The sequence below is a fragment of the Cyprinodon variegatus genome, unplaced genomic scaffold (genome assembly GCF_000732505.1).
Source record: "Cyprinodon variegatus isolate N-32 unplaced genomic scaffold, C_variegatus-1.0 Scaffold879, whole genome shotgun sequence".
In the NCBI taxonomy this organism is placed as follows: domain Eukaryota; kingdom Metazoa; phylum Chordata; class Actinopteri; order Cyprinodontiformes; family Cyprinodontidae; genus Cyprinodon; species Cyprinodon variegatus.
Window position 1 is genome coordinate 236,356 of NW_015151332.1, and position 11,391 is coordinate 247,746.

Sequence of the window (11,391 nt, forward strand, 5' to 3'; positions counted from 1 at the left end):
CACTGATGAATGACTTGCAAACACCTGATTAAGATAATGGCCTCCAAAATGCAACCAATGAAAAGATTTGAAGAAATAATATTGTATTCCTGTTTGCTGATACATGTTTATTTACGTCAGTGGAAGTGACCCAGAGGAGCACAGACCTGAATTACCATGGATTAAAGCTTGAATTAGCATCTTTAAGACTAACTAGCTCAGGTTTGTTGCAGAAAAACAGAGTTGCTAACTTTTGTGGCATAAAATGAGACGCGGATCTGGTGGCAGTACGTATTTTAAACACAGAATAATAAACGGTACCAACTTTGCCTCAATGAAACTTAAGGCAACATACTACATGAACTTACTGCATGTTAGGACTAATGAGCTTCTAATAAGCTATTTGAATCATTTTAAAATAAAATGCTTTCCCTATCTGTCATCTTTTTCATCTTTATCTTGTTAGGAGTTTTATAGATCAGCCAGTCATGCATCTGATTTAAAGGAGTCAGCTGCACAACATGCAGAAATCAAAAACATGTTTATGATTGTCACTGCAAAGCAGCCAGAGCCACTATGCTATAAAGAGACACATCAAAGACAAAACACTGAGAAAAAAAACTCTAAACAATAATAGGAAGCTGCGTATCCACTGACTACTGATAGCTGAGATTTTTGCTCTTATTTTTCCTAAAATCATTTTCCTTCGTTGCAGTTTAGGGCGAAATTATGTCTCTATTCCTCTTTTCAAATAGTCATATTCCACATTAAAGCTGAACCTTCACTCGGATGATGACTATGTATGCCCAAAGCTGATCTAAGCACATCTTTCCTCCTTCAAACTGTTATAAAATGTTCTCCTGTATTAATGAGAGCCTTATGCAAACCGGGTGGGCGTTCTGGAAGATTTCGACATTTCTTTTTGCAGAAATTGGATAAATGCAAGACTTTTAACTTTAGTTAAAAATCTATTATATATGGAAATATATTTATTTTAAATCAAAGTGCATCAATGGTTCACCTGGACAGAGTTGAGCCTGCAGTAGCCGTTGAGGGGAAAGCGGATGACATGCGTTGGATCCTGGTTCCAGCCAGCGTTGACAGAGTTACACATAACGTCCCCAGTCTCAGGGAAGATCTCCTCTATGAGGATCTTCTCTCCGCTCAGGGCGATCCTCTCACCCAGGTCAGGTGTGACCCGGACAACCAGGCAGTCGCAGGGCTGTGCCATTCGCCGCTGTTCTCGCTCCTGCTTCCAGCGCTCCAGCTCCTTGATCATGGGCGTCAGCTGGTAATACCGGGCCTCCTCATACAGCAGGTGGAAATCCTGCACAGACAGAGTAAACACAGAGATTAGTCAGTTACAGTCCTCCTGGCTATATGTGTGACGAAATCACGATTATCTTTCACTATGTTACAGCTCTCCACCAAAGTGAAAAATCCAGCACATATGCAGCAGAATGTAACATTAAACATTTCAACTGAGAGGATAAAAAGTGTGTTTAGGACATGAAGGGATGAGACTCTCCCCTTTATTCCACAAACGAAAGTATGCTTGATCGAAACTGCTTTTAAATTAATCCAGCACCAAAATATCAAACCTGATATCGATACCTGGAAAATATTTTATTTAAACAAGAAACACAAAAAATGTATAACATTTACAATATTATGTTAACATTAACAAAACATGGAACATACTTCCTCAACAGAGTCACATATGCTAGTTTAATAAGCGTCTACATAACTGCTAAATAAGTAACCCAATATTACTCAATTCAACAATGTTTTAAGGCTGTTTGTTCTTTTAATAAGCAAATAATCTAGAAATGTAAAAGTACAGCTAAAGTACGTAAACAGCGCCCGTCTTTAGTATGGATAGTATGTATTTAGTATGCATAGCTAATTACTCTTGTATTAGGATACAGTGTTTTTTGTTTGACAACCCTACTTTGGATTTTCAGAAGTTGTGGAAAATCTTTTTTAGAGTATTTTCCTGTATTTAGCTCCATCTACCAGCTGCACAAAGTAGTCCCAAAACATTATGCCGCCACCACCGGTCTGAGGTGGTATGTAAATTATCACTGATGGGGCTTCACTTGTAACCAAGAAATCTACATAATTGTCTCTTCTGGTCAAAAACTCTCCTTCTTGTTTCCTTTTTAAAGCTCATTTTAAACCGGCTTTCTTTTAAATATAAATTTCTTCTTCCGACTCTTCTCTAAAATCCAAAGTCTACCAAAACATTTGAGCGCTGCAGCTCTGCTACTCTTCTGATAGCTGCTTCTCTGATTAATTGTCTCCTGATCCGCCACATTGGCATACAGTATGTGGAAACCCGTTTGTTGGTAGGTTTGCACAGTCGCTGATCTGTTTGCTGTGTTTTTATTTGCTCTTCTTGGTGCTGACCAAGTCAATAAATTACCAAAAGAGTTCATTTTTTGTGGATCTGTCTCATTAAATGTCAAATATACTGATCTCAATGGTGTGGATACTTTTTATTGAAGCTGTTTGGATGATGAGAGAACTTCTCGGATGCTAAAGGAGGAAATGAAGTTAAAGTGAGAAGATAACCTTAACAGTGTGACAGCATCCTACATCCTCAGCAGAGAAGAACAATAAAATAAGATTGGGGATGGCCTGCGATTAGCAGAGCCGCGCTCCCGGTAAGCAAAGGGTTGCTGCGCTGCAGCTTGCCTCCTCAGCAGCTCTTGGCAGAGCCCTGCTGGCCTTTAGCATGTTTTGGTGAGCTGACTCCAGAAAGGCCATCAGTGGTGCTCTAGCATAAGTGTGATGGTGCATTCCTGTGTGCACAGTCTGCAGCAGATTGCTTGCCTCTCACTCCTGGGCAGGGCTAGCTTGGGGCCATTTTCCCCCGGTGCGCTTGCCTCTAATTTCCCACAAGACCAGATGGTACCATCATTCACCACTACTATAGAAAAAAAGTGGGAGGAGGAAGAAATGTGCAAGTGAACATGAGGACAGTTCTCAGCAAAGAAGGCATTTTAATGGATTCCTCATTTTAGGTGGGGGTGGGAGACATTTAGGGGTATTGGAAGGCATATTGGGGTTCTGCTAATAAAGCTTGTGGCGCAATGTTAAGCTCCTATTAAAACACAATCTAATTAGATTACACCTAAACCCTGCAAATCTTTTGGCTAAACAATCAGTAATTAATCCATTCTGTTCTGATTAGTGTCTCACAAGGAGAAAGAATGACAGCTTAATCCATTTATTGTTTGAGAACTGTCATCCCCTGACATGCAGAGATATTTTCCCTTTGCGACACGGATGTTGTTGCGATGTTGGCTGGAACCGCTGCCTGTTTAGCTTTATGAGCCAAAACAAAACGATGCCGCATAAATCTGCATCCGAATAAAACTTGGAAAACGTGACATACAGTGACAATGCAAATTTGCAGGGATAAACAGATCCAGAGAACATAAGTACGGTGATTTTCGCATCTGGAAACTGAAACCTCTGACTTTTTACCTTACAAGATCAGTCATCTGTCACATCCAGCTGACATTATAGAAGAGATCTTACCAGGGTGTTGGTTTATCATCACAAGTTTGGTTTGGTTTAACGCAAAACCAACATGGTTTTTGACAAATGCAAAACAGATTTCTTTTCCCTTACTTTTAATTGTTTTCTTCTTTTTTTTTTATAAAGGGTAGATTACTGAGATGTAAGACTAATATTAGATTACCTCACCTGACCTGTGGATTTATGTAGAGTTACCACAGACCTTCTGGCTTTTTTTTTCAGTTTTGAACAGGCAAAACTCTGTAGGTTTGCAACATTGCATTCTTCTATCCAAATGAGTCCCAAATGAGATGTTAAAAGCTTGGGATGTCATTTTGTAACCTAAAAGCTTGTTTTACTTCTCCACAGCTCTATCCCTAACCTGGCTCCTTTTAGTCTAAACATTTAATCAATTAGGTTTTAATGTAAACCACTAAATCCTTTATATGACATCTAGATTTTCCCTCTAATATCGAGCACATGTGGAGAATATTTACCGGTAACACAAATTCTTAACAAATATCGACCGATACAGGTTTTTTAAGGCCCTATATAGATAATGAATATTTTAACATCAGTCTAACCGATCCCTGACATGTGCTGACAATATGTTTTGGGCTGATACTTACAGATGATCTTAATTTTTCCTTCCCCCATTTACATGATAAAAATTAAACAATAAAAAAAAAATGTTAAACATTTACAATGGGTATCAAACGGAAGAAGCAGCAAAGAATGTGCTTTAAGTGATTTCAAGGCATGGCTGCTAAATGCACTTACGAATCGTCACGTACAGCGCAGTACCGATACAAGAAAAAACAAAACACAGATATTGGACAAAAATATCAGCCGGTCAATTTATCTCTTCAAATGTTTTTTGGTTAAATGAAAATTATTCAGGTGTACCAGAGGAAGCTATACCTAATATGTAGGCCATCAATGCTTCTATACGTTTACCTTGTAAAACATGAGAACTGAAGTAGACCAATATAACGGTTGGGTCAATAATAACTTAATCCATAATAATTTTTACTTTTTTTGCATTTGCCAATTCTATAATGCATTCATCAGCCACACCTTAAGATCACGTGAGGCAGAGCATTCAGCTCCCGCTATTTTTTGTCCATTATTAATGTTTTCTTTGAACAGTTATTAAATATATCTGCTTTCCTTAAATTGAGACTTCTGCAAAAAAAAATTTTTTTTGTCATTTTTATTAAATAAATTGAGGGGCAGCATTGTGCATTGGTTAGACGGAAGTCAAACTCATCAGTATTGTAATATAAAAAATTATGATTTTCATTGTTGCTCATTTAAATATACTAACAACTGGTGTTCCAACCTCTGCATGGTGATGTTTCGTTTTCTCCAGCTGGACACAGAAACAGAAGATGCAAAAAAAAAAAAAGATATTCAGGAACCCCCCCACCAATCCCTGAAAAAAAAAAAATATGTGACTTTTTACCCCTTAATCTAAACTGTGGCTCCATCTGAGACGTGGGAACGACACCCGAAAGCAGCTCCATCTGTTCTCGGAGTTGACGCAACACATCTTAAACTCAACTTCTAATATTTAGGATTTTTAGATCATGAACGAAGGATGGTGGGTCCGTTTTCTCCCCCTTTTTTCTCCTCTTTTTTCTTCTTTTCTCTCTGCTGGCCTTCTTGCTGCAGCTGACAAAATTCATAGCAAGACGCTCCCCTTCAGGCAGCTCTCTGTATCAAAGTGTTGCTCCTCATCCTTCACAGGTCTGAAGCAATGGATGGATATGTTTTTAACAGGGGTCTGTCTGCGAGGCACTTTAGTCATCCTGAGCAGCGCAGAAAACAACAGAGTAATCCTAAGCGCTGAGGTGAGGATGAGAGGGAGACAAGGCCAACAGCTCTGTCCAGGTTGCTGAAGCTGCTGTTACCGCTGCTAGCTCTACCAGACTATTCATCCCCCAATCCTGTGTCCAGACAGCCCGTTTGAGCTTCAAAATAATGATCCGACCTGATAGCCCGACGGCAAGGCAACATTTCAGGGACGGACACGGGGCATGGACTGATGGATAAAGACAAGAAGAAGAGAAAATGATAGAGGATGTCACCAGCAGGGAGTCAGACTAATAAAGACCTTCTGTGTGTCTTAAATCCAAAAAAAAAAAAAAAAAAAAGACTACAAGCACACAAGTAGAGGCTCACAAGTTGTTGATTAAACAAGCCACTGGGAAAGAAAAATACAACCAATTCTAGTATATTGGAGATCAGTCACAAGAATAAAAACACAAGCTTGAGTCAATACATAAGGAGAAGCCGATTTAAAGGAATAATCTGACACAAACGGAATTAACTCACTCCGCTTTAAAAACATGCCCTCCATATGACTGAGCATTGCTTACACTCTCCTGATTAATTGTACTGAATAATGAGCAGAGGAGAGGATATTAATAGGGAATATTTTGTTCCACTGACACAGGCTGGAAAAAAAAAGAGAAAACTATTTTCCTATTCTGCTCCGACTTTCACATTGATTTAGCAAAACACACTGCGCCTCGGCTGCCAGCAGCAGAAACAGACCCAGGCCTGAGGCGACGGCGAGCCTGATTGTGTTCAGATAAGGACATGCTCAATTCCGCCTCGCACTGTTTGCATTTTTTTCTTCTGCCTTCACACAAATTGAAAGGTATGCAGATCAACAGGGGCTTATGCGAGTGGGTCGTAATGAGTCTAAACAATGAAGCCTAACGCATTCTGGGAAAACGGAGGTGCCTGATTGGACTGTCGGGACTTCACAGAATGAAATGGTGCAGCAGGGGGCAGAGTGAATGCAAAAGGGGGAAAAGTAATCGGCTATGAGTCAAGCAAGTCGTCTGCCAAAATGTGCAGCGCTTTCATGTCCTGTTCCATCGTCTTAGGTTTGACTCTTGTTTCTGCCATACGTGGGGCCCCAGGAGCTTGCCCCTGGCTCTGAGCGGCTGGGCCTCGACTTGTTAGCTTATGGGGAAGGTCATGCAGCTTTAGGTAAAGAAGTGAAAAGAAGAGTCAACCTACAAAATCCAAAAATTAAAAAAAGAAGGATGCATCTACTGGTAGAGATATAATCAATCCATATATGATGATAAAAATATGAGGCGTACACAAATGTTGGGTGAGATGTAATAATTTAAATTACAAAACATTGAAAAAAATCTACTTAGACATTAAAAAAAATTACAGATAGAAAACACGCAAAAAACATAAAATGTTGCACAACTAGATAGGATGTTTTTTTTTAATTATGCAGCAAAATCTTTAAGGTTTTCATTTGATTTTTATATGATAGAGTAAACACGAAAAGAAACCGAGACGTGGTTCACAAGTTTTCACCCTGCTTTACTATGATAACCTAAATAAAATCCTACGTGTTATACATGGTTGATACATGATTTTCACTCAGTGTAAATCTAGCTGTTCTATTAAGGCCTCAGAAGTTTGTTAAACAGCTATAGGATAACAGTTTCGGTGTGTACAACAGAAATCTGGCTTTTAGGGAAAAAGTAAGGAAGAAGTGGTCATTGTTGAAGGTAAGCCTTAAAAAGTCCAGGTTTCTAGGAAGAAACCTGTGCAGGAAGGTGCTCCAGTCGGCTGAAAACCAAGTTAAACATTCTGCCTGACAAGGAAAACATTAGGTCACAGAAAACTAACACTGCTAAGAGTTTATATAAACGTGATGGAGGGAGAAATCCTCCTCACCTCAGCGGTTTCACCTTCCAGCAAGAACACAAAAAAATGTCCTAAAAAAGAGCTACAATGCATCTATTTAAAGCAAAGTATATTCATATGTTAGAGCGGCCTAGTCAAATAACTCTTCTAAATCCAATTTAGATAATAAGATCTTGGAGTAACTGTTTTTGGGAACTTTTTTCCAACCTGATTGAGATTAGACTATTTAGCCAACATCTTGACTAAATATCCCCAGTTGGGTTTTAAATGAAGTGTTGAGCCACAGACTTCTAATGATTGATAGACTTCCAAAACTTTATGTTCCGTCTACTTTAGGATTGCATATGAATAAACTACTTAGTGTTATCAGATAAAACAGAAGTTTATGTTGTTAAAGTGGTCAAAACAATCTTGCAGAGAATTGATTCTTGATTGAAAAACCCCAACTGTTTTTTTTTAACCCATAATTTTTACAAAAATAATTGTAAAAATGATTCTGAAAATTAAAAAGTATGCATTTTTCTTTAATCCCAAAGGCCTTCAACTACTCTAGATTTCCCAGGACAGAGAAACAGACAGAAACACAGAGTGGATAAATACCTTAAAGTCCTCTGGAAGGAGCAGTTTGCTGGTCCTCAGAAAACTCAGGATGTAGCGGAAGATCTCGCCGTCCCGATCTATGAAGTAGTGCTGCTTCAAGCTGTCCAACACGATGGGCTCGGTACCATTGAACAGGCGACTGATCCTGAAAATTGAAACAGACCCACACACATAAGCGCACAAACGTAGACAGCGACACACACAAACACAACCACATAATGGAATGAGCCAGCTCCCTTCAAATGCATGAAACAATTACCCTCCATTTATTTTTCAATTTTATTAGCACTAAGCTTGAAATGCATTAGCATCACAGGTTGAAACAAGGGGCTTAAGGCGCAGTTCCCCCATTCCAGACTTGTTTGAAGTGTCCCTTCTGCAGAGAGATTACAACAACACACACACACACGCGTACGCGACTGCTGGTTGTACTTACAGAAATTAATAGTATGAATGTAGCATTACAGCTCTATTATTTCATCTGTCAGAGGGGTGCAAATGAATCAGGGGTAGGAAACGGGGAAGGGCCATGTGTTAAAATGAGGGAAGCATGTAGAAAAACGATATTCCACTGTTACTGTTTAACTTTCCTATGAATTTAAATGGAGTTTAGAAGCAGCACTCTACTGTATGGGAAGCTGCTTGACTTGCAATTTTGGAAGAGATGGATCCCAAAACATAAACGTCATCTGAGAACCCAACTGAATAAATACATAAATAAAAAATTCAGATCAATATATGCTGTGAATATAAATATTAAGAGCTGTAAATGACAGGAATGCACACCAAATAAAAGTCCCCACAGACAGCAGATGCTTCCTTTAATGGTAACGCTGAATCATTTATTCATGTGACTGTATTTAGAAAACAGCAAAAAAAAAACAAAAAAAAAAAACGGAATTAATAAAAAAAAAAAAAGGTTGTTGGACAAAATCTTTAAATATTCCTAATAAGGAAGTTTAAGAGGGGCTGTAAAAAAGATGAGGTTCTGAGCCATGAAGGTGGAGGTAATAATGAGCCAAATGTTTAAGAAAATACTAAAATAAGGAACCTTAAAGGTTAAAAATAAAACTCATATAAAAATCAGGTGCTAAATATAGGAAAAATATGACCGTCTGCTTATTATAGCAATGCTTTGCTTTTGCCAATAGCAGAAAGGTTTGTCTTTCAATTGTACTAAATTAAACCCAGTAATGGAGCATGGTAGGGGTTTAGATAAGCATATTCTACACCTATAAGTTTGTGTCGTTTGGTTGTTAGAATACGATCTGCATATTTATAAAGGTATGCACACACAAATCATTTTGCACCTTCTTTGTTTGCAAAGTAGTGTGCATGTGCTTTAATACACAGAAAGCATTTTAAGATTTAAGCATAGCAACTTTAGTTTTACTGCTAAGACACTTGTTGCTGGGGAGCATCTTGGTCTCACTGCTATGTGTGATTAGGGGCTTATTTGATGCTGGCTACAGGGGCTCATCAAAGCTAAGAGTAGAAACTGCTATTATCTTTACATTTTCCTCTCACAGTTCTGGCGCCACACCTTGAGATGCCTTTAGACGGATATTCTTCCGCTTCCTGTGGGTTCCACTCTCTCTACTCTAATATTCTCCTCTGAGCCCCTCCGCTTTATCTGTTTGTTCATTTCCAGTTGCAGAAGATCCTAATTTAACTGTTAGGAATCAACGTCTGCTTGGCTTAAATAAACAACATAGAGGATCTGCATCACGTCACAACTTTGACCAATTCATTGCACAGTTGCAGCACCTCACCTCACAAAGAGAAAGCTCTTGGCAGGCAATGCTATCATGTATAAAGTAATACATTTTTAAACATATTAGCAGCTTCAAGATTGGCAGACAAACCTGTGGTGACAAAAGAAATGCTAAAAGCCGTTTAGTCTTTGGAGCTTCCATGCTTCATACTCCACTACCAAAGCACTGGAGCTGGACAAATCAAAATATTAGTTGGTTATTTTTTCTTTTGATTGACTCTGATCTCTAATTATTTCATAATTTAAAGCTTTAGAAATGCTGGTCTGCAGTGGCAGCAATTAAAATCCATTGGGCTTTTTTAGGTTTAGTAAATGCCGGGTTATAGTCTGGGACAAATACTTGGATGCGTAAATTCTGTTTGATCAAACAAGAACCTGTCGGACATGTTTTCTCTGTTATGTGCTTCAGATTTTTGAGGAAAAAAGTCAGGATTGGTCCAAATTGCCATAAACGGCTAATAAGTGCATCTGGGCTAAAAATTAGTCAGGGAACCAATGGAAGTCCAGCGGTGGATGTTTTTAGCCTGAGCTATCTAGTCAAAGTAGCCGCTTGTTTTCTTTAACTCAACTGTTAAGTAAGAGAAAAGATGCTTCTCCCTCCCGTCTTTCCATTCTTTCTCTCCTTCAGTCTGTTTTCTTCTCTCTTTCTTCCTTTCCCTCCTTTTTTCTCGCTCCCTGTCTCCATCCTCTCCCTCGCTCGCTTTCTCTCTGGAAATCGATGCAAAATGCTTTATAAAAAACCAATACTCATCTCCCTGTTTGGCCCGAGGTGTTCCTTTCTCATATGGTCTTGCAATTCTTCCAGCTAGAATTTCACCATACCCCTCCAGGCTAACTCTGTTTTTCATCTCCACTTTTTTCCTTTTTTTACAAAAAGCAATTAAAATGCTGCCTGTTTTTCTTTTTCTTTCCCTTTCCACCACTCCCATACCCTCTTGTCTATTGGTTTCCTCGTTTTTTTTCCTCCCTTTTTGTTAAATCCCTGAATCGGGTTGAGGGGGAGGTAAAAAAAACAGGGTGTGTGATGGGGGTGTTATTAACAGGTAGGTGGTAAGAAAAGGGTGAGGGAGTGGTTCTGTGGAGAAATTAAGAGATGTGATAAACAACAAAAGAAGAGCAGACTGATGAACGGGAAGGATTTGGTTAGGAGAGAAAAGCAGCATCCATGAGGAGATAAACAGAACAAAGAAGAGGGAAGCAGAAGTAATGAAGTGAGAGAAATATAAAACTTTAATAAAAACAAAGATTTAAGGAGAAGGAGGAAGTGTTGGAGCTTTCCGAGCAAAGGAAAGCTCAGATCTCACAAAAGAGCTTTAAACAGAGTCCAGATAATCATCACAGCAGCTCAGTGTCTGAGGGTGTCCTTTGACAGTGTATTAATAACCACCGGTTTCACTCATAGTGTATTAAAAAAATGACACCAACATTGCTCACCTAGTGGAGATAACTTGCTAAAAAAGAAAAACAAATATATTCTGGGGTCTCCAGAAGCTGAGTCTCTTTGATTTGAGATTCAAAACGGCAATTTACACAGTAGGAGGTGGTTCCTGGTTCTGAGTCATTAAGTCCTGAACTGATGGATAAGAACAAGGAGAGTTTGGAATCTAACTAAAAAAATTAGGGATGCACGATATTGGGATTTTGGCCGATATCCGAAATGCCGATATTTTAGAACTCATGTAGCCGATAACCGATATCGATACCGATGTTAAAGCTGGACAAAAATAAGTAGTCATTGAAAATAGCAGTTTTGTTATCCATTTCTGACACTTTGAAAAATAATATACTCAAATATATTTTCATATCCTGATATCAAATTGATTTTTAAA

The 11,391-nt window shown here is 38.7% G+C and overlaps 1 protein-coding gene across 2 annotated transcripts in view; it reads right to left on the minus strand.

Moving 5' to 3' along the window:
• The window catches only part of LOC107099506 (BTB/POZ domain-containing protein kctd15), a 37,111-nt gene that overhangs the window by 15,697 nt on the left and 10,023 nt on the right, over positions 1 to 11,391 (minus strand). For both annotated transcript variants that reach the window (XM_015397655.1, XM_015397654.1), the window contains exons 3-4: positions 7,789 to 7,933; positions 1,001 to 1,306 (exon numbers count right to left, since the gene is read on the minus strand). In XM_015397655.1, the coding sequence (XP_015253141.1) occupies positions 1,001 to 1,306; positions 7,789 to 7,933 (451 nt within the window). The remainder of the gene's footprint in view (positions 1 to 1,000; positions 1,307 to 7,788; positions 7,934 to 11,391) is intronic.